Below are 24,119 nucleotides of genomic sequence, written 5' to 3'. Positions count from 1 at the left end.
TTAATGAGGACCATGAGTAGTTGTTTGGATTGAAACCATTTATGAGTGTGTATTAAGATATTTAATACAGCTTAGGTTTGATAATGTGAACCATACAGAAAGAAAACAGGCAATAATGTTTTATCTGAACAAAACTGTAGGCGCGCAGATAGAAACATGCACCCTGATATTGACACCAAAACGATGCGCCATACAAAGCAATGATTGACAGGACAATTGACAAAACTCACATGACATTGTTTATCGGTGTGTGAATATGTCAGCCTATAGTGTAACTCAATGCTGAAATCCCCCCAGGGGGTTTCAAATGGTCATTTTGACCATAGCTATGGCTGTCACTCGCTGTAGTTTCATACATATGTGCCAGAATGCGACACCTGATTCATATGAAAGAACATATGCTGCAGGCAAGCAACGCAAATCTCAACATACCTGACATACAACATGCAGTCTACTAAAGCCGAACGCAAACAGATGTAAACCACACAAAGGAACCAGTTTTAAATAATAAAAGATTTCTTTCTCAGAACGTTGGCATTCGTGCATTTGGCAGGCAATTATATGCAAAGTGGCTTACATTTAGACAGGCATTGCAAATCATGCAAATTCTGCAAAACAAGGGATTTGAGGGAAAAATCAGACAGACAGACAGACAGACAGACAGACAGACAGACAGACAGACAGACAGACAGACAGACAGACAGACAGACAGACAGACAGATAGATAGATAGATAGATAGATAGATAGATAGATAGATAGATAGATAGATAGATAGATAGATAGATAGATAGATAGATAGATGCTCTCACAACCGTCTCTGAGGAAGAACCTTTTGAAATGGAACAGTTTTGTACTTTTTACCCATTAATATACATTTAGGTATCCAATTAGGATACTAATATGGACCATTTGATGCTAAAGTTGACTTTTTCCTAATAGTGTCTGATGGTGCATGTCTGACGGTACATGTGCAGTCGATTTGCAGCCAGAATCTTCTCACTTTTTCAAAAGGTACTGCGCAAGTAACAGCTTTCTTACCTTATTTTCATAGTATATATATATATATATATATATATTGATGGTAGTTGTATGAAATTGTACACGTGCAGTTTAGGATCCTTATAAAGATAAAGTTAATGAATGCTATAAATCTAGCCGTTACAGATAAAATTCCTATACACTACCTGACAAAAGTCTTGTTGCCTATACTAGTTATAGGAATAAGAAAATGATAATTTAACTTCTAGTATCATTTGGTATCAGAAGTGGCTTATAGAAGGGAAAGACCTCTGAATTACACGTATTATACCTAAATAAAATATGATAATGTCTTGATTTTTTATGATTTAATTAGGACAGTAAGGTCTGACTTTGCTTAGACAAAAGTTTGTCACTTAACAGAAATAATGTACAGTACAGAACACAAGTCATGGTGCAGTGGTAAAAAGAGCTAATATTGTGTATGAGTCCCATGAGCTTGCACGACTGCATCCATACACCTCTGCAATGACTCAAATAACTTATTAATAAAGTCATCTGGAATGGCAGAGAAAGCGTTCTTGCAGGACTCCCAGAGTTCATCAATATTCTTTTGATTAATCTTCAATGCCTCCTCCTTCATCTTACCCTCGACATGCTCAATAACGTTTATTTCTAGTGAGTGGGCTGGCCAATCCTGAAGCACCTTGACCTTCTTTGCTTTTAGGAACTTTGATGTGGAGGCTGAAGTATAAGAAGCGCTATCCTGCTAAAGAATTTGCCCTCTCCTGTGGTTTGTAATGTAATGGAGAGCACAAATGTCTTGATACCTCAAGCTGTTGATGTTGCCTTCCACTCTGCAGATCTCTCACATGCCTTCATACTGAATGCAACCCCAAACCAGGATTTTTCCTTTACCAAACTTGACTGATTTCTATATTGACTGTATTTGTGATGATTGAGATTCAGTTCAACAGAGGGCTCATCTGAAAAAAACTACCTTCTCCCATCTTTCCAAATGATTAATTACAAGTCAAGTTATTATATGTTGCTTACATCTGGCATTGACGGCAAAAATTTTGTCAGTTAGTGTAGGTCTACACAATCCAATGTCACACTGGGAATCAAACAAGGACTTTTGTTGTTGCTGACATCATAAATGTTCTACACTCTGAAAGTGGTTCTTTTTCTTGTAATCATAGCAGAATATGGTGCTATGTATGACCTTAAACTCCCCTAAAAAGAACTAGAACCACTTACCAGTGTTAAATAGCACCTCAACCACCACAAAAATGCTGAAGAACCAATGTTGTGTGTGTCTGTGTGCATGTGAGATTAAAGTACATAAGCAGCACATCAATGCTAGATTAATCTCTTTCCTCTCACATGCACTATGAAAGAAACATCAAATGTTTAGAGGTGATGTTGTACTCTACACACCAGAATGGGACGGGACAGGGTGCAGTTTTTTCCCTGCTCTCAGCACTTCTCAGCACTGCATCCCGCGCGGTGTCACTTCTACCACTGATATGCTGCAGTGAAGGCAAATTCTACACTCACCCGGCTTCATTTCAGTCTTTCATCTGCACTGAGAGTCTGAAGAGTCCCAGATTTCATTACCTTGTACGTAAAGCCATACTCTTCTATGTTTACCTTTAGTGATTTTTAGTGATACTGATATGTTTTTTTTCACCTTTGCTGAAGCAAGCAAGGGGAGTTTTGTTTTCCAGAGTAACTGAGACATATCTATAATAACAAGATATAGGAAAGCTGTCATAATCCAAAGATGTTCAGCAGTAATGATTATGTACGCTATCCTGTCTGCTCATCAAAACAGTAAAATATATTGATTTAGGCTATAAAAATTAAGAAAATAGATGGACGCTAGAACAATATTAATTCTCTGAGTTAATTTTCACAATAAACGTGAATGTAGCGATGCTTTTAGTTACCTACAAAAGACAATGTTGCCATAGATGATAATGGAGTGATTTAATGCCAACTATTTATTTGGCACAGAAAAAGAATCTTTTTCTATCTCGAGGAAAAAGAATTTTTGGATTTGAAAACTATTTTTGGGTGATGCAGTGGCGCAGTAGGAAGTGCTGTCACCTCACAGCAAGAAGGTCACTGGTTTGAGCCCCGGCTGGATCAGTTGGCGTTTCTGTGTGGAGTTTGCATGTTCTCCCTGCGTTCGCGTGGGTTACCTCAGGGTGCTCCGGTTTTCCCTACAGTCCAAAGACATGCAGTACAGATGAATTGGGTGAGCTATATTGTCCGTAGTGTATGAGTGTGGATAAGTGTGCGTGGATGTTTCCCAGAGATGGGTTGCGCCTGGAAGGACATCCGCTGCGTAAAAACATGCTGGATAAATTGCCGGTTCATTTCGCTGTGGTGACCTCAGATAAATAAAGGGACTAAGCTGAAAAGAAAATGAAAGAAGGAAAACTACTTTTGTCAAAAATGTTATAAATCATGAAGCAAACCAAACCAGCAGTGAAGAAAATTACAATGTTACAAACTTTGACAATGAAACAAGACTGTATATATAACAAGTTTAATTAGGGTTAAATAGGGTAAAACTAAGCTTATACTTCAATCCCAGAAAGCATTGTAAATATCATTTCATTTTGCATAACTTTTTTGGAATTGGGCCAAGTTAAAATATCTCTTTGGTACGTAGTCCTTGTGACTAAGGCCAATTCTACCCCTTACCTGATTTTGTGCGTTTATGTGAAGTGGTAGGAGTGTCCCAATTTTAGCGCTTAAAATGGAGATTTTCCAAAACCACACTAGAAACCAAGAGGTATGAAAATTTTCCAGAATACACCATCTACAATGACAACATGGCTGCATATGTAAGTCAGGAGATGCACAAACTACTATTTTTTGCCATTATTAAGAATTTTTGCAAACAAACAAGCATATGTTTTAATACATTCATAACTGCATTCGTGTTTTACAGTTACGATTTAATAAAAAGAAGATTAAAACTTCCTGCTAAATTTATTTAACTATTAACTATAACAACTCCTACATAGTAGTCCCAAAACATACTTTGCAACATCACATCTGTCACTCGATGACACTTGAATACCTTGTCAGAAAAGTGAAGTAGCTTTAAGTATTAATACCCTCTAAGAAATACTGTGTTATTCAAACCCAATTTAGGTAAAATACGGACAAACCCAAACATTGGCTTAAATTTGATTCTATAAATTTGATTTAAAAACATAAACTTTGCAGTTGGTTTAGTCTGTATTACTCCCAGAATAGGGTTAAAATAACCCAGCATTTTTTAGAGTGTATGTACCTTTAAAGTACCAATATGGACCATTTAGTTACACAACGTGTACCTTTTGAAAAGGTTCTGGCACAGTGACAGCTTCTGTACCTTTACTTCTCAAAGTGTGCATTATACGCATTATTTTTTTCATTCTTCACCACTAGTATAAATCTGCACTCAAAATGTCAGCCGCAGAAAATGTCTTTCTCTGAAGCACACTGCATAATCTTTAAAGTGGTTCAATTAATCTTGGCTGAAGGCGTTAAACAATGCCTTAGCCTATTATTGCCTTCCTCCGTATACAGCAATAGTGGCAGACGTGATCTTTGCACAGTTTTGCTGACAGAAGGATTTTAGAGTTGTGTTAGGGTTAGGTTCCCCAATAAGGGCGCCAAATTGTAAATGGCATGACATTTGAATAAATTACTCATCTGTGCAATAATGCCACTGAAGGAAAGAGACCTCCTCACGGTCCACTAGATAAGCGGCTTGGATCTCCATCTTACCCTTAAGTGTAACTTTATACCTAAACTTGCTGTGCTGCGTATTGGAACTGCATGAAAGAACACCACATCTCAGCAAGAATTATCCAACATCAGAGTTTCTCCAGGCCCTCTGGGAGCTGGGATCCTTTTCGGCCTCCCCTGCAATAAATCAAATCTTAAGTGGAACAGTATTTTAGACAAAGACACACACACAGACACAATATTTAGATGCGGTGTGCTATATGTTTTTGATATTAATAATCAAACATATTCCTCTCTCACTGCAAGAAATAGAAATATCCAGCAAGGCCACAACATCTCTTGAACATTGAAAGGAGACATTTTTTAAGTTGCAGCGGTATTTTTATGTATAGGGGAAAAAAAGTGAGTGTATGCAGTTTCAGTGGCAATAGCAAGCTACATTTGAAAGGATGAGATGCTGAAATGCTCTCCAAAATCATGCTTTCTTTGTAACACATGAATGCACATAGAGCACACTCTGCAAAGAACAATATTATAATGAATGTGCCATGCTAAGTATGCAAATAGGTAGACAAGATAGAAACATCAATTATTTATGGTCTTGGCAATTATAGATTATAGATAGACTGACTGATAAATTGATTAGTTAATGGTTTAACTGTAATAATCATGTATTAATGTTTGTAGTAAAACCATGGTTATTATTTGAACGGGTATTCTGTGAACATTATAAATCAGAGTAACAAAAACTGCTTGTGTCTAAAGTAAGAAAGTATTACAGTATGAATTCGATGACATTTAAGAGTAAATCATTTATGAGCACTGTTAAATAATTTACATTTACTCACCATTTGCTCTCCCTCAGGTGGTTCCATACCTTTATGAGATTCCATTTTCTGTTGAACACAAAAGGAGAAGAAAAGTTTAAGAAACCTGTAACAATTGACCTCCATAGTACGTGTTTGTCCAGTATGGAAATTGATACTAACAGGTTTTGTGTATAAAAAGAAAAAATGATATTTGTGACAAGTAAATTGAATAAATTTCCATTTTTGGGTGAACTACCCCTTTAAAACCTCTATAAGAAAGCAATCCAAACCTTTAACTTTTGTTTTAGCTTATTTAACCCTTACAACAAACAGCAACGTCAAAATCTAGTGTGAAAATCAGGCATTTTAATTAGTGTTATAGTTCAAATCGCACTATGGGAATGCAATATCTAGTCAGTCAGATAGGCTATGTCTGAAGATAATAATGATTTCAGGACTTCAACCATCAGTGACCACAGACAAAACAGAAGACTGTCTTTATTCCCCAAAAAACATGGTGTTTCTATGGCTACTGACTCCTCAAAGCAGTCCAGGGACTGTCGTGTTGCTCCTCCTCTCCTCTCTGTGTGTTGGCCATTAAAACAAGTGAAAAGCAGCTCTGACCAACAACACTAAATCTGTCTGCATCAGTCAGTATTCCTCAATCCTTCTGAATTTCATCCTAATAAAAACGTTTTCTTCAGTGTTGAAAGGTCAAATCTTACCTGAGCATTGCTATACAAATGCCCATTGTTGATAAGCTGTGGACGAGGTTTGTTATTGTAGCCTGAAACAATGAAATCCTAGCAACAAGATCACTGATACTAATGTACATTTCTGTGTTCTATGTTTGAATATTGTTTTCCAGTGTGATAGACACGAATATTAAACAATAACGTCCATTTCTTCAGTGGTTTCAAGTGGCAAAGCTCATGACTGCCTCCTGGTGTAAGACTGCTAACAAAACATCTTTAATGTATTTTTTAAAACACTCTTTTTCCTCTTTCATTCGGTAAAATGCATGCAATTTTAATAATAAAAATATTTTTTAAACATCACAAACAAGCGTTTTTGTTTCCCTCAGTTGACATTTCAATGGAAAATTGGATAACTACGTTTCCATTAATGTATATTAACATGACCTAAGAATGATACTAGCAAAGAATTTATTAGTTAATAGTTCATTTAGATAGTTCACCATTCACTAGTTTAGCAAAAAGTCATAAAGTGTTTGTTAACATAAGTAATAATGTAGTAACAAAGTTACTTTGTTTTCATTAACATAAATGAAGATGTATACTGTAATGAACACATTTAGTCAAAGAACATCGTTGTAAAGTGTTAACGGTAAACGTAACTACTTCAAAGCAATGTTTAGCTGTAATTTTTTAGTAAAATAAATGTGGTCTTGGTATGACCTTAACAATAGTGGCAATGTTCTCAAACAGATTTAAATGATAAAATACTGTTCTTTGGTATATTGAGACTTAAAATTTAATTCAGAATGATTTATAACATACTTTCCTCATCCTTTTAAAGACAACACACTTACCAAAAGTGTTCCTCAAGTTGTCAACCATCTTGAAGATTTACAAAGGCCTGTGGCCAAGCTAATGAAAGGCATGGGGTTTTCCCTCAAAAAGTGGACTTTTTGCAGTCATTCAACTCATTTTGTATTTAACAATGAAGTTAAGTATATAAATTAAATATTGCATTTTAGTCACTGTTTAGCACTTCTTTTTTTTTTTGTTGTTGTTGATTAGCTTGTCGGGTGGTCATCTTAACTACACCTTTTGATGTACTAAATACATTTCCTAAATATTTAGAATAAGGAAATATGAAAAATATCATTAGAAAAAAATGTTATTTCTAAATTAAAAAACTTAGGTCTTTTTTTTTTTTTTTTTTTTTAAAGGTCAAGTAGCCTCTTGTCACTTATTAGCCAAATAATAATTTTCGATGAGTTATATACACAACTTGTGATGGCATAGCGGTCAAAAAAGAACAAATGAGCTCATGCATGGGACAAATTCTGGACCCGTGTTAGAGAGGAGTGGGTCATTCGAACCACCCGAACTCCCTGGCTACAGGCCTGATTACATAATTTAATTATCAGTTTAAGACTATTCATTTTGGCTCAGTTTCGTTCATTACAAATATTCTTTGATTTAGATGTGTGAATTGTGAATGAATATCTTTCGAATAGACACAAAGTAAGTAAAAGGTATGACTGCTTTTAATCACTTTAAACAAAATAAAACAAAAAAACAAATAAAAAAAACCTAACAGCTTGCAGTAATAAATTAAACATAATTATGTAAATTTGTTTTTGTTTTTTAAAAGAAAATTTATTTGTATTGTTCATTTCTGTGTTGGGTAACTATATTACATTACATACATACATGCAAAATCATAAAATCAAACAACTGAAAGAAAAAAAAAGCAAATAAAAATTAGTATTTTAGTAGTTTAAGCAATGATGTTTTTCCTTCCTATATTACATTTATGCAGAGACTTGCAGTATACAGTAAGACTGGAGCTGGCAAGGCACTTGAAAAAGTTTGCAAATAAACAATTAAAATGTATGCTTATAAAGATTCTAACAAAATAAATTTAAAAAATGGAAGAAAATAGTATGACACAATTTAATAAATACAAATATTAATTTCCATTTTCATAAATCTCAAACATTTTTTTTAAAAATCCAGTGAACAATTCGGTCAGTCCTGAATGAAATCTACATATCGTTTATATTTCTGTGGTCAGATAATAGATTTAAACACTACTAGAAACGTCAGAGTTGGCTCAGAAAACCCAAACAAGGGTGTTGAAAAAATGCTTCAAAAAGAAAAGAGGTGTAAATGATAAAAAAGACAAAGCAGTAAGCTAGCAGCATCGACTACCATTTAACAGCGGTGTACTTCCCTCTCTACCAGCAAGTCATCAGATTATAAATTCTTAAACAATTTCATTAATAAATCCGCATTTAAAGCCGTTTTCAAGGATCTTAAGGATTTTCTGCAGATTTGGAAGGAGAGATGAGTGAACTCTTGTGGCACCAGGATGAGCTTTCTTTGCTTTTCTTGAACTGGTGCAATGCAAATGTCCCATTTTAGCATGAAGAACAGAACTTTTCTGTACACGATCATCGTGAAAATGGTGTCATGACAGGACACTACCTGAAACGGTAAACCAAAGTGTTTGCTCAGAGAAAAGAAAGCAGAAAATAAACAACTGTACATTTAGAGAAGAAAAGTAAAAGCATCGACTCACTTTCTGCTACTCAGTGTCCGTGTAACACAACCTGTATATCTGAAAGTTTAGAGCAACTGGGTGTCGCCATTTTCTGCGCCCTTTGGTACAAGTCAGCATCCCCAAAGTAACGTGCCCGATACAACAAGCCTTCCTCTGCAAACCAACGCACAGATATTTAGATTTCCTGAATGTGATACAGAATTACATTTATGTTCCACTGTAAACCTGTTATTTCAATGGTTAAAAAATAAAAATGCTATGTTTAAAATCCATAATGTTACTTTCCCAGAATTCATTTATTTTTGCTTTTTTGGCTGACATTACTATGGTTCTTTTTATTTGTTTTTTCTCTTGAGTTATGCACATTAGAGTTTTATGTTATATCTATAGTTAATAAATAATGTTTATTGCATTACTTTAATTTAATGTGTGTTACCATGATGGTGTTTAGCAGTTGTGTGAATGATATCAAGCATGAATGATATTGACACTAAATGAATGATATTTCATGAATGATATTTACACTAAATTTTGGAAGTTTCTTTTGTGTTACTACTATATTTTAAAGGTTAAATTCAGGAAAGCACAGCTGCTATTTTTTTACTACCATAAATGTAACTTGTTTTTTTGTTTTTTTACAGTGTATGTACATTTTTATGTTTAATCCGATCCTATCGTATCTTATTTTTTGGGAGGGGGTGTCACTTCTATGTAAATTAACATAAATGATTAATAGAACTGTATTTAACAAAGCAATATATTTATCGTCCATATTAACTGGGAAAAGGGATGTACATTGCTGGACATTGTGTGTAAAATATTGCTTTTGCTCTATTTAAAAATTCAATTAAAAAATAGATGTACAATGAAAGTCTTTTTAGCATAAGTTTCTCCCCAAATTAAAATAGTGTATGGATAAAGTTTAGACTACATTTATATAAAGGTTACATTTTTTTAAAAGCCTGTAAAATATATAATTTTTTTAAAATATCTTTTTTTTAAAGCCTCGTTAATTCTAAAATATTTAGAGTTAATCCATAAAAATTAAGTTTTAAATAATGAGATTATTACTTTATGTAGTAAACTCTACAACATGACGGGAACGTATTTTCGGTTACAATACGGTCTTTCATGCTGATGAGTTGTCATGAAGACGGTGCAGTTTCTGTTTGTGTATTATATAATAATAGTCCTACAAGGGTCATGTATTTCTGAATGTTTGTAGTAAACAAAACCACACATTCATTTCAACTGACACAGTCTTTTCGCCATTTACTTTTAACAACCGTTAGAACACATCACAACTTGATTAGATGTACTACTTGGTATCACTTTATTTTGATGGTCCATTTAATGCACTTTGTTGAATTTAAATTACATTACATTTAAATGTCATTAGATTATAAGTAGAATGTTAAGTTTGGGTTAGTGTAAGTTGACATGTACAGGCAAAGTTTCTTATAGTCGGTTTGATGTCTGTTGAAGGCGCAGTATCAGCTGATATTAAGCAGACTACTAATACTCAAAAAGGAATAAATGTGTACAACAAAATGTGTAATGGGACCATTAAAATAGTCTTAACGACTAATTATATATCTAAAATCTATAAATTTTAGTGACATTATGCATTATAAACTAAACTTGTTTTTTTTATAACTGGATTTCAACACTTTTTGTTGGGTGGAAATGAATATACAAAAACTTAAAAATGATGCTAATTAAACAAAAAAGTAACAGCAGATTTCAGAATATTCATTCGAGAACCTACAAGTAGAGTTAGTGTCACATACTTTGCTGTTTCTCCTTCCAGCAGTTGTTTCTCAGATTGGATATATAGTCCTCCTCCACACTTTGTTCAACATTCTTGAGATTCATCCCCTTATATTCTTCTGAGAAGTGGTCGCCCACATAGTAAGGCACCTTCAGAGTAGCAGTTTGTCGCCTGCTTGTGTGGCCCAGGGATCTAAAACAAGTGGAATGTTTGATAAAGCCAGAGATTTTGATCACTTTCATGACAACCAGCATTTTTTAACAAGATAAACGTGTTTTTACTTTCACTTTGAGCATTTTTCTGTAGATTTAAAAACCAACAATATGTGATTAAGGTAGTTTGATGTTTAACTCAAAGCACACAATAGCCATGTTTACACTGAACTATTTTTATACACATTTAGAAATATCATATAAAAACTGCTTAATGGAAACTCCATGATGCACATACACACTGAAACAAACCGCAAACAACAGAGTAAAAAAAAAATCTACATAAAATACAATGGAAACACTTTGGCCCACATTGGTTTCTCTAACCACAGCAAATTCTCTTTTTTTAATATTTGATGCCAGTTTATCAGGAAGCAATGAATTTGTTCTCTTTGACTCATTGGATGGAAACAGTGCTTTATTCGCAAATTGTTATGCAATATTCCAGTTTTCCAATTAGCATCTTTGGATGGCAACATAGCTAATAAGATAGAGAAAGAGCTTCTGATAACTAACTGTAATGTAATGCATTTTTATTTATTGCCATGTCAGCAACCAAGGCTATTTTTATGGCCAGAGAACATTTCAATAATAAATATACAATTAAAAACAACAAACAAATGAATACATAAATAAGATTTTAGTGCTAATACATGAAAAATAATCTTTTTTTTTTTTTTGGTGTTACTTTTTGTTAATGTCCTTAAGAGAGCTAATTTAATTTTAAAAAGCCTTATGGAATCATTAAGGCATTAAGTGGGGTCTTTAAATTGAGCAAAAAAGCATTGGTTAATCTTGTATGTCCAATATGACATCTGGTAAAAATCACTTGGTCAAATCAGGTCTTAAAATGTCATAAAACACTTTTTGAGATTTCAGGTAGTATTTCATACAATTTATTATTTTCCAATCAATCCCACTCCTCCTGCCACTTATTTAAAATGTAAATGTTGATAAAAGGTCTCATCTCTGAAGGAGGAATTTGTAATTGTTGACCACTTGTTTTAAAGCATCCTTAGCCCAACATGTCTAAATAACCAACCAACCAATCAACCAATCAACCAACCAACCAATTAACAACTGTCTGTATGTCTGTATGCATGTCTGTATGCATGTCTGTATGCATGTCTGTATGCATGTCTGTATGCATGTCTGTATGCATGTCTGTATGCATGTCTGTATGCATGTCTGTCTGTCTGTCTGTCTGTCTGTCTGTCTGTCTGTCTGTCTGTCTGTCTGTCTGTCTGTAACATATTCAAATTAATTAGACCTGATCATTTTATAAGATATAAATGCACATTTTGTTCAATGTTGGGTCTTACGGTCTATGGCTGAGGCTGTATGGAGGACTGGAAACCATCATCTGGCTGAGAGCAGAGACTATTATCAGAATAAGTATGGGCATCAGCTGGACAAACAATGCAAGGCCGCCCTGGAAAGAAAGGGGGAAAAAAAGATGAAAAGAGTCATACCTGCTCAATTAATGCATTGTAACTGATGTCAGCAGTTTTTGTTCAGCAATGATTATGGGATAAGATCTCACATAATTGATTAAATAATATTTAAAGACTGAAAATTAAATATACTTTGCTTGGAATGTACTCAACTTTTTGGTATCACCAGTTAAATCCTAAAAAACATTACTCCATTACAATTTATTTGACACAAATAAGCTCTTGAAAGCTGTTTAGTTCACACTAATTCTGACAGTCAGATGTAGATTTCAGAAATCTTTGCTACTCATTACAAAAAAAAAAGTCTACAGGCAAATTGTGTGCAATGCAGCACAATTATCAAATCATTTTATTTGGCTTCAAGAGATCGTTCAACTAAAAATGAAAACTACCTCATTATTTACCCTCGGGTTTAAAACATTCAACTTTGTCAAATACAAAAGATAGTTTGAAGAATGCTTGCTCCTGGCATCCATTTACTTCCATAGTATGGGAAAAAAATAACATGGAAGTCAATGGGTACCAGCTTCCAGTATGATTCAAAATAACTTGTGTTCAATAGAAGAAAGAAACTCAAAAAGGTCTGGACTAGTAAAGGGTGCGTACAGACTATTTGGGTGATCAATCTCTTCATTCGGTACTTTCTAAATGCTAAATGTATATAAATTTGCTAAAATCTTAAAGTAAATGCACACTGTTATAAGCTTATAAGTCCAAACCCCTCCCAAAACATGCAGGACAATCGAGCTCTTACCTCTCTCTGTTGTTCTTGTCGTTCGTGTCGCTGTTGATGGCCAAACCTCATCCTGCCATTGCTATACACGTGAACATTACCTAGAAACGCAGGCAAAAATGGCACAATGACACATTAAACGGTCCTGAATGTATTAGACCACAACCACTAACACACTGCACTTCAAAAGCCACATTTTGAAAAGGTCACAAGACTTACTGGTTGGAAATCCACCTCCGAAGAACATGTTGAACAGATCCTCAGGGGAAATATCTGCCTCGAAATTTCTATGATAGGTCCTGTGCCTGTGAGTAGGGTGAGCTTTTTCTTCACCGTAGACATCATACTGCCTTCTTTTTTCAGGGTTACTAAGAACTGCGTACGCATTACCTATAGCTGTTGGAAGTCCAAAAAAACAAAACAAATGAGTAGATGACATGCAAAATTACGTGTAATGACTGCTGACAAACTGAAACAATGAGTTTAAAGAGACAGTTCACCCAAAATTTTACATTTTATCATCATTAACTTATCTTTCATATGTTCTAAACAATAATGGGATTCATTCTAAGGTTAAAAAGATGATATTCTGAAGAAACAGGAATGGAAACAGCAGCCATTGACTTCCATTCTATGTTTTTTCAATACAAGAATGTCAATGGCTTAATTGAAATAAAATTGCAAATGTGAAGCTGTGATTGTCATGCACATCTAGTCAGGAAAGCACGGTTGTGTGATCAGTAGAAAACTAGTCAGAAACGATAATCACAAAGAAAAACTCAGGAAATCCCCATAGGGATTGCTGAAAAAACAAGATTTAACTAGTTTTATTGATTCAACGTGACTAATAAACACATGACGACGAAATCATCTCAAAAAGGGATATAATTCAAACCCTCAACTAAATTTATGAAAGGACTTGAGAGTAAAAACATGTTATCAAATGTAGTATTTTCACATGCTTTTCAGATGTAGCTGAATTTACAACACAGATTCGTAGGTGTCAGCTGTCATCGCCACAAAACAATTACCTTGATTTCATTATTTCTGTAGAAAATTATGAATGTGATTTTGTGTATCTTGTCAGTGAACAACGACTCTGGAGTAAATGACGCTACTAGGTTGATGCAATAGTCTAGTATTAACCTGCAACACTGATTCTGTCAATTGCTCTTATCAAAAAGTCATAATAGAAGTTTATTGTATTATTTTGGTGTTTTGATACAACCGATTGACACCCAATTGGCACTAATTCAAAAGTGAAAGTAATCAAACAGTGGACAGAACTTGTGAGCTTTATAACAGACCCCTGTCTCCAGTGATACCAACTATCAGTGTTACCCCATGTCAGTTAACTGGTGGGAAAATTTTGCCACCATCACAACCCTAGTTGCTACATCTGAAAACACATGTGGAGTCTTACTGGAACCAGATTTACGGACAAGAAGCACATCAAAATCGATCAATCGTCAAGCCCTACTTCCAATATTATTTAAAATATCCTCTTTTGTGTTCAAAACTCAGAAAACTAAACTCATACAGGTTTAAAACGACTTTAGTGCAAGTAAATGGTGAGTATATCATCACTTTTGGGTGAACTGTGCCTTTTACAATATGCTTAGAGCAAAGTTCTTTTTGATTTTTCATTTAGGGAAAAAAGAAGTCCAAAATCAGTGATGCTAAGCTTGGTCCTGGCCCTGATACCAAAATGCCTAATACTGAATACCAAAAACTGATACCACACAGCATGTTCACAGCAAAACACATAAAACAGAATAAATTGATATAACAATGGTTGTCTATAGATGTATACAATTGATAGAACGTTACACAATAATTTAATATTCATGCCTGTATAGCTGTGAGAGAGCAGATAAGTGAAGCCTGTTGAGTGGATTGAGAATGCTTCCTTTCACCACAGACATCAATGGAAAGTCTGTAGTTCGATTGGAGATGTCGACAACGAAAAAAAAAAAAAAAAGGTAAAATAGTGCCCATATTGCAGAATTACTTTATGGTAACATGAGGAAAATAGAGCAAGAAAGCACATACATCTGCTGTATGATCTTGAATGTGGAGTGGACATGAACTGAACATGAGTGCATCACTTTGCTTTAAACTTAATTGTAGCATTACACAAACAGAAGATACACTGGCCTTTCACAATAAACAACATTTTGGCCTGTTAAAAACTGACAAATCTCTTTTATTGTTGCATGTGATTTGCTTGGTTGATGTTGCTCAAGTTTTATGATTTTTGCATACAGTGTGGTTCAATACATTATAATAAATGGCATGTTTTATTTTACTGCGATCTATATTGCAACATTGAGTATCATGTTTTAAGAGAAGAAATGAATAGCTCTATTTGGAACGAATTCATCATTTTAGATCATAGGTGTCCAACTCGATTCCTGGAGGGCCGCAGCTTTGTGCAGTTTTGCTCTGACCTTAATTAAACACACCTGATCCAACTAATCAGGTGTTTAAGACTACTAGAGACTATTAAGTAGGTGCGAGTTGGAGGTAGTTGAAGCTAAACTGTAGAGCCGTGGCCCTCCAGGAATTGAGTTTGAGACCATTGTTGTGGATTGATTAAGACGACTTTGTAGTGGAGTGCATCTGCTTAAAATGTAATAACGCATGAATGTGCGAATATAAAACCTACTTTACCTCAACTCTATAACTTAGTCACCTTGACCAATCGTTAGTTTGATGGTGTTCACCACCCGAAGCAAACTTCAATTTGGCAAGCAGTTTTGAACTTCATTTTAACCCAAGTTTGTCATAATTTGAGTCACAACAGTTTGTTTTTCGATTTCTCTTTCAGTATATGAGGGCATTATGGCAGGTACGTTACCTTTAAATGCTTCAGTGGCACCAGGTGCATGGTTTTTATCTGGATGAAACTTCAGAGCCAATTTTCGGTAAGCTTTTTTCAAATCCTCCTCAGAGGCTTCTTTACTGACTCCAAGAGTCTCATAATAGTCCTTACATCTCTTTATTCTGCATCATTGGAAACACGGATCACAGTTTAATGAACAAAAAAAGGCAAATAAACCACTACATGCATGTATAAACAATACTAAAAAAAAACTGACCTTTTGACAGCATCCAGCTGCTCTGATGTGTAAGGTTTGGCTGATTCTGTGGCACTATGACCAGAGGACTGGTCTTCCGTTTTGTGGTTTCTATTTCGTAAACCATGAGGTTCTCCATTGTTTTCTTCACTTGTGGAAGGTCCTCCGTTCATGATAATAGACTCTAATAAAGCTGAGAGAAGAGCACTTGCATTTTTAATAACAATCAATGTTTGCTAATCGTTTAGCCATCTGTTCAGACTGTCATCCCACTCTACAGTATATATCTAACGTTATATTTAAAAGAACGTATTTTAATTAGTTAATTTAAACATTTTAATTACTTTATTACGTAATTTCGATTTTGTTTTGTATTCACATATGTAAATACTAACACTCAAACAGATATTGAACAGAAGTGATAAAAACGGAAGTTAAACAGTTCGATAACGAACAGTTCGATCAAATAAAAGTATAAACTTCTGTTTTCCGTAGTCATAATAAGAGCTCGAGATGTCAGGGCCTTCATTAGCGTCTAACTACAGACTTGAGGTTCTCTAGTGGCCCTTTAACAAACCTCTTACGATCTCTGTTTTACACATATTTATATTACACGCACATCTCGCCTTGTCGGTGGGAAACAGCCTCTGTGCCTTTTCGAGAAACCGTCTGGCTTTGTCCTGTTCATTATCCCGCAGCGCTGCGATCGCTATTTCGATGCAGCGGTCCGCTTCGTCCTTATTTGAGTCCATTTTGACGGCGGAACTGATGACTGATCGCTTTCCTGACGCAAAGGCGCAGCTTGATGACGTTTTAGCAACGTCAAGAGTTTTTTACTAGTGAATAGTCCGTCCACCCTTTAGCTCTGTTGGTTTTAAACGCGCAAATAATGGTATTTGAATTGAGTAAGTACATTTAAGTGAATACAATTAAAAATGTAAAATAATAATTCGTGTTTAACTGATATATGAAGTAATTTGTTTTGCAATTAGATTAATTTTTCGTTTTCTTACCAATTTTTAAAAATAATTTTCCATGTGTGTGTCTATCAAATATTTTCAACAGACAACAAATCTAAATATATATATATATATATATATATATATATATATATATATATATATATATATATATATATATATATATATTAGAATTTAATTATTTAATTTACTAGCTTATAATAACAAAAACAGCAATGTTAATAATAATATTGATGATAATTATTATGATGATGAATTTCATTATTATTATTATTATTTACAATCATGGAATTGGGGACCAATGGGAGCCTGTTATTGAACAAAATTATAGTTAACTCTTACAATAACATTTTAACTGTAATAAAAACAAGTAAATATGCAATTAATAAAAATATTCTATTTCCGTAAATCTACGGAAGTTGAAGTCATGAAACAGAGTGGGCGCGCTAGTACAAAGTAACGCCACTGCAGTCTTTGATGTCGCGCGCCGTTTCATGGAAATGTTTTTAAGTTGTTTTGTGCACACGGAAAAAGGTAGAGAGAACAATATTTGTTTAAACAAATTGTTTACATATTTATGCTCAGAGACAGACTATATCCAAAACACCAACGTGAAACATAATTTGACTGCAGCGTTTTTGTCACTTGATAGAGTGAAGAAGTACACTTAAGATTCCACCAATGTCGTCTGCATTTAAAGCAATGCGTTTACATTTAACCTGCCCATTGCCGAAACAAGTCATTAATATACCCCAAACACTCTTTAGTTATTTAATAACAAATCAACGTGCTATCAATAACAGCTGCAAACCGGTGAAAACAAGCAACGCAAAGAAACCAAAACTTCCAACTACCAAACTCTCTTGGGAAGAAAGACTGTCAGACACTGTGACTCCTCTGTGGAGAATGACTTATGAGGATCAGCTTCAATGGAAATACGAGCATCAGAAGAAGATCCTACTTAAGATGATGAAGGAACTGTCTCAGGATCCAACACGTGCTTTTTCAGACCACTTAAACTTCCCTTTGCTTCCCATTGTAGCTTCACCGGTGAGAGATGGATACCGCAACAAATCCACCTTCTCTGTCAACAAAGGAATCGATGGGAATCCGAAAACTCTCGGATTCTACATTGGCACAGGAAAAGCGGGTAACATTGTATGCGTCCATGCTGATCATCTCCTGAGCATCCCTTCAAAACACAAAATGGTTGCAAGGTGCTATGAAGATTTTATACGCCTCTCACCGCTCAGGCCGTGCATCTTATTTGACGACGGCGGTCACTGGAGAGAAATCACAATAAGAACCAACTCCACCGGCCACACCATGGCTATAGTGTACTTTCATCCTCAATCTCTGACGCCTGAGGAGACAGACATCCATAAAGCTGCTCTGGTGGAGTATTTTACACAAGGTCCCGGAGCAATTTGCCAGCTGGACTCCCTTTACTTTCAGGAGACCACAATGACCCGTTGCAGTCATGAACAATCCCAGTATCAGCTTCTATATGGACAGACTCATATATATGAGGAGGTGCTCGGATTTAAGTTTCGTATTTCTCCTGATTCTTTCTTCCAGGTGAATCGGGAAGCAGCGGAGGCTTTGTATAAGACTGTGGCAGAGCTCAGTCAGCCTTGTGTTGGTGGCACCCTGCTGGATGTCTGTTGTGGCACTGGAGCCATCGGAATTTCGTTATCACCACAGATGGAGAGAGTCATTGGGATAGAGCTCATTGAGCAAGCAGTGGAGGATGCCAAGTTTAATGCAGCACTAAACAGAGTTTGTAATTGTGAATTTCTTGCAGGCAAAGCGGAAGTTGTTTTGCCAGATCTGATGGGAAGTTTGAGTTCTGATGGAGGCCTGACAGCCGTTGTCAATCCCTCCAGGGCTGGTTTGCATTATCGGGTGGTCCGAGCTTTGAGGAACCACTCAGCCATAAGAAGGCTTGTTTATATTTCATGTAAACCAGACGGGGAGGCGATGAGGAACTTTAGAGAGCTCTGCTGTAGTGTAGGTTTGGTTAGAAGAATCACTGGAGAAGCCTTCAAACCAGTCGTGGCTGTGCCTGTAGACCTGTTTCCACACACTCCTCACTGTGAACTGGTGCTTGTGTTTGAGCGATAAATGGATAGTGTTTTTGTAAAAGTGTTTGTGTACATATTTATGTCATTAAATGTCAATGCTAAATTGTCACTGCACTTAATGATATAGTCTCACATGTTTATTTGCAGCTACACCTAAAACTGCATTTATGCAATAACTGCAATCGAAATTATAAACTTTATACAATATAAGTATTTAAACTTGTTTAATTTCAGCTAGTTTCCAAGGTATTTACTTTAGTTCAAGTTGATTTAGTAAAATAGGAATAAAAATGATTGAAATGATAATAATGATGTAAACAAAACAAAAAAAATCATAAAACCAAAATGAAAGTTAAACTGCAGCATAAACGGTTATCAATTATTTTAGTATCAATACAAACTATATCATTATGAAACAAAACTAACTTGAACATGGCAATAAATATATTAAAGAAAATTCAAATAAAATAAAATAAATATTTATTTTAGTTCAATGTAAAAATATTACATATCGACTTACAATGCATCTGGAAAGTATTCATAGCGCTTCACTTTTTTCACATTTTTTTATGTTGCAGCATTATTCCAAAATGAACTAAATTCATCTATTACTTCAAAATTCTACACACAATACTCCATAATGACAATGTGAAAAGAAATGTTTTTGAAATTGTTGCAAATTTATTAAAAATAAATAATTTAAAACATCACATGTACAGAGTATTCAAAGCATTTGTGTAAGGCTCTAAATTGAGCTCAGGTACATTCTGTTTCCACTGATCATTCCTGAGATGTTTCAGCAGCTTAATTGAAGTCACCTTTGATAAATTCAGTTGATTGGAGATTATTTGAAATGGCATACACCTGTCTATATAAGGTCCCAGGGTTGATAGTGCATGTCAAAGCACAAACCAAGCATTAGGACAAAGGAATTGTCTCAAGGCACAAGGCTGGGGAAGGTTACAGAAAAATTTCTGCTGCTCTGAAAGTTCCAAAGAGCACAGTGGCCTTCATTATCCATTAGTGAAAGATGTTTGGAAGAGCCCAGACCTAAATCCTATTGAACATCTCTGGAGAGATCTGAAAATGGCTGTACACTGTCGCTTTCCATCCAACCTGATAGAGCTTGAGAGGTACTGCAAAGAGGAATGGACAAAAGTTCGCAAAGACAGGTGTGCCAAGCTTGTGGCATTGTTGCTAAAGGTGCATCAACAAAGTACTAAGCAAAGGCTATAGGAATTATTATGCAAATGTGATTTTTCAGGTTAATTATTTGTAATAAATTTGTAACAATTTCAAAAAAATCTTTTTTTTTCACATTGTCATTATAGGGTATTGTGTTTGAGGAAATACATACATTTAATCAATTTTGGAATAAGACTGTAACAAAAAAAAAAAAACAGGAAAACTTTCTGGATGCACTATATAATATCATAAAATAAAACAGTCATTAAAACAAGATCATTTGAAAAATATCTTTATATAATATATTTCCTTACAAAGGAAGTAAATTATAACCAACAGTTTGGTTACTATTATTCTTTAAAATATATTTCTGCTTTGAAAGACAGAGAAATGTATACTTTTGAAAAAAAGAAGGTTTAAAACAATGGCTTGGACCCGGAAAGAGTATTCATACGTCTCGACTTAACAAGCAGATCGTTTGCTTACTCAATTCATGTGAAATGTGCAATTATTTAAAAGGAATCGCATCATTCTTTGTAAGTATTTTTATGTTGACAAGACAAAGTTAAAAGTGTCCTATACTATTTGAAATTTACAACAATATTAACTAATTTATTGAGCTGTTAGTAATCTATAAACGTTCATTGAACTGTTAAAATATATTTTCTCTTGTGCTCTTTAAAGCAAAATCATCAGTAGTGTGATATTACACTCGTTGTCTGTAATATATTTTGACACATTTTATTTTGTTTTATATTGACATATATTTTAACTATATCATATAATAATTAAGGGTCAAAAAGCTCATTCAGTTCCAACAGAGGCATATAACTGCACTCTACAGGCTACATCTTACGTTAACCTTAGCAGATCCCCTACATGTTCACTAGGGGGTGCTGTTATGTCAACCCTCCATCTTGAGCAGTGCTACATCTATCTAAATCTGAAAGAAAGCTTGGCTTTTGAAATTTTCTAACAGGATTTTTGAGGTGAGAAGGTATGTATGATCCTTGTGAAATTAGACAAAGTTTTGAAAATGTGTGACAGTGAAGAGCATGTTAATATAGTAAAAGAATTTGAATGCTCTTTCTCTATTTGTGTATACTGGGCTTCAGCACAGCTACATGCGACAGAAGTGCTGATGATGGGTTGAGTGAAGCATGATTATAATGAATCACCTGCAGACCTAGACAACAAAAGGTGTAGTAAGTGCACAAATTGGGCAGACATGAGGAAATGGTTGACTCTTTGACCACAGTCACATGACTAATTGTCTAATAGTGCTGTTGTTAGACATGAGTGCAAAATAAAATCCCATTTAATTACTGTAATGTGCTCAGCAGCACAGAGATGAGAATCTGGCCATGGGAAATTATAGCCTCATTCCCAAAAGCAGTTATATCAATCTGTTTAAGTAAATGCTGTTGCTATTTTAAGCTTACAACCCATTGTTTTTTTTAACTGTTTAAACACAATTTAAGGACTTCGGTAGATGAACTGCATGTTGGAAAATGGGTTGTATTTATCAGGAGGACTGAACTAAATAAAAAGCTGTCACTGGGTGGGACTATTTCAGAAGGTGCAAATAAAGGGTGCATACTGGTTACAAATTAGTAGAAAAATGTAATGAGGTGCATTTTAAGTATATGTAACTTTTAGGTACTGATATGGGCTCTTTATGTACATATGTTAACCTTTTCAGCAGCTCTTGTCCCTTTATTTCTGACAGTAGTAACAAAATATTCACTTTTTTAAACCAAAAAAAATCTAATTTACACAAATATTTCATAACACTTACAGGTCTCATTACACATGTGAAATAGAAATATGCTGAAAGTTAGAGATGATGATTTACCGGTTTGTAAACTTTCAGGATGCGCACACAGCAAAGTTGCAGAAAAAAACGAGAGCGCTAGCATTTATAGTGAGTGAATGACTTCAATTGCAGTGCAGAGTTTGTTGTATTAGAGATAAATTATTGATTACATATTATATATATTATTTGCATAATGCTTTCAGTGTATTATAACAGCTTGTCACCCAGTGATAACCAATGTTCTTCTGCAAAATTAACGTTAAAGTAAGCAGCGTTCGTCTGACAGGACCATTTGCGATAGCACCCTCCCATTGGATATTGGATAAGAGGAAATGGCCAAGAATCCACCCCGAAATATACATCTCACATTGAAACTAAGTAATTTTACAAAAGGGAAGTTAAAGGCAGACAAGTCTTTGCATGGCAACGATTTTGTTCTGTGTGGTCATGTGCAATTTAAGTTATCTATTTTTGGACTCCTCCTCCTACCGCACAACACGACATGTTTGCTATTGCAACTCGTCTTTTTTTGCAACCGGCATGCGCGGTTGAATCCGTGTGACGTTGGTAATTCCTTTATAGCATATAAAGGAAGATAAAGTCAAATGTTTGAAAACATTAACATTTGTTTGCTCTACAAATCATAAAGGAGAGTCAAAAAAGTCCCATCTAATTTGGAACAGTATTTAATTGATATAAATAAACAAAAAGGACTACATAAAAGACATGTCGCATGCATATATAACAGACTAATTAAGGATTCAACAGATAATAACACTCTTAATGTCAAGGCAATGTGGGAATCTGAACTTGACGAAAAAATTGACGATGAGATTTGGGAAAACATATAGATTAGAATCTCATAAAGGAAACAATAGCCATAACTGGAAAGAGTTTGACTGGAAAACAAATATTAGGTTTTTTAGAACACCATTGATGGTGTAAAAATATGTTAACAGTCCACCATCACAGGAATGCTGGACGGATTGCGGGAATGTAAATAATTACACACATACAGTTGAAGTCAGAATTATTAGCCCCCATGTTTATTTTTTCCCCCAATTTCTGTTTAACTAAGATTTTTTTAACACATTTCTGATAACTGATTTACTTTATCTTTGCCATGATGACAGTACATAATATTTTACTAGATATTTTTCAAGACACTTCTATACAGCTTAAAGTGACATTTAAAAGCTTAACAGGTTAATTGGGTTAACTAGACAGGTTAGGGTAATTAGGCAAGTTATTATATATAATAGTTTGTTATGTAGACAAGCAAAAAATATAAAAGGGTTAATAATTTTGACCTTAAAATAGTTTTTAAAAAATAAAAAAACTGCTTTTATTTTAGCCAAAATCAAACAAATAAGACTTTCTCCAGACGAAAAAATATTATCAGACATACTGTAAAAATTTCCCTGCTCTGTTAAACTTCATTTAAGAAATATTAAAAAAAAAAAAAAAAAAAAAAAAAAAAGGTTAAAGGGGGGCTAATAATTCCGACTTTAACTGTGTATTTTGTGAATGTCCAAAGTTACTGGCATTTTGTCAAGCAGTAAAGATTGAGATAATAAATATTATGCAGTTAGATCTACCTTTTACTCCCCTGTTTTTCCTGCTTATATCCTACCCCAGGATGTATATAATAAAAACCATTTACTACATATACTTTTACTAAGTGTAAAAAAAGCCACACCCTCCAACAATAGCACAGTGGATAAAAAAAATTAAATCAATATATAGAATGAAATGAATGACTGCTCAACTTCAAGTGAAATTGGATATTTTTTAACAAAGATGCGCAGCTGACTATGGCAGATGAGCTAGTATTTCCAGCTGTATCCTTTGAAATTTAAAAATGATGTATGTGTCTTTTTGTAATTTGTTTTTATTTACTAGTAGTGTTACTTATTATTATTATTATTATTTTATTAACTGCTGCTGTCACTGACTATTTCTGTAGAATGTTTAATGTATAACTATAAAGTATATAAAATATATAATC

The 24,119-nt window shown here is 34.5% G+C and overlaps 2 protein-coding genes and 1 long non-coding RNA gene across 3 annotated transcripts; 1 reads left to right on the top strand and 2 right to left on the bottom strand.

Moving 5' to 3' along the window:
• Positions 1 to 1,342: 1,342 nt before the first annotated feature.
• LOC141377020 (uncharacterized) lies at positions 1,343 to 6,466 on the bottom strand. Its single transcript, XR_012388775.1, has 4 exons — positions 6,267 to 6,466; positions 5,581 to 5,628; positions 4,772 to 4,909; positions 1,343 to 3,401 (listed from the first exon to the last, which is right to left on the bottom strand). It is a non-coding gene; the product is annotated as an uncharacterized lncRNA (long non-coding RNA).
• A 1,407-nt stretch (positions 6,467 to 7,873) lies between these two features.
• dnajb12a (DnaJ heat shock protein family (Hsp40) member B12a) lies at positions 7,874 to 16,853 on the bottom strand. The gene is made up of 9 exons (NM_212659.1): positions 16,666 to 16,853; positions 16,068 to 16,239; positions 15,827 to 15,972; positions 13,186 to 13,362; positions 12,988 to 13,067; positions 12,102 to 12,211; positions 10,587 to 10,759; positions 8,815 to 8,949; positions 7,874 to 8,720 (listed from the first exon to the last, which is right to left on the bottom strand). Exons 1-8 carry the CDS (start codon positions 16,796 to 16,798, stop codon positions 8,825 to 8,827), a joined length of 1,116 nt encoding a protein of 371 aa, NP_997824.1. The 5' UTR covers positions 16,799 to 16,853; the 3' UTR covers positions 7,874 to 8,720; positions 8,815 to 8,824.
• Positions 16,854 to 17,472: 619 nt separating this feature from the next.
• trmt2b (tRNA methyltransferase 2 homolog B) lies at positions 17,473 to 19,224 on the top strand. Its single transcript, NM_001122943.2, has one exon. It carries the CDS (start codon positions 17,708 to 17,710, stop codon positions 19,148 to 19,150), a length of 1,443 nt encoding a protein of 480 aa, NP_001116415.2. The 5' UTR covers positions 17,473 to 17,707; the 3' UTR covers positions 19,151 to 19,224.
• Positions 19,225 to 24,119: the final 4,895 nt, after the last annotated feature.

This window comes from Danio rerio, chromosome 13 (genome assembly GCF_049306965.1).
Source record: "Danio rerio strain Tuebingen ecotype United States chromosome 13, GRCz12tu, whole genome shotgun sequence".
Lineage (NCBI taxonomy): Eukaryota > Metazoa > Chordata > Actinopteri > Cypriniformes > Danionidae > Danio > Danio rerio.
Note: the sequence above shows the minus strand (reverse complement) of the source record. Positions and strands in the feature narration are given on the sequence as shown.

Coding starts and splice junctions, on each gene's coding strand:
- dnajb12a (NM_212659.1), bottom strand. CDS start 16,798: ATGGACTCAAATAAGGACGAAGCGGACCGCTGCATCGAAATAGCGATC. Junction 13,363..15,826: donor TGCCACTGAAGCATTTAAAG/GTAACGTACCTG, acceptor GACTTCCAACAG/CTATAGGTAATGCGTACGCA. Junction 13,068..13,185: donor CGGAGGTGGATTTCCAACCA/GTAAGTCTTGTG, acceptor CTGCGTTTCTAG/GTAATGTTCACGTGTATAGC.
- trmt2b (NM_001122943.2), top strand. CDS start 17,708: ATGTCGTCTGCATTTAAAGCAATGCGTTTACATTTAACCTGCCCATTG.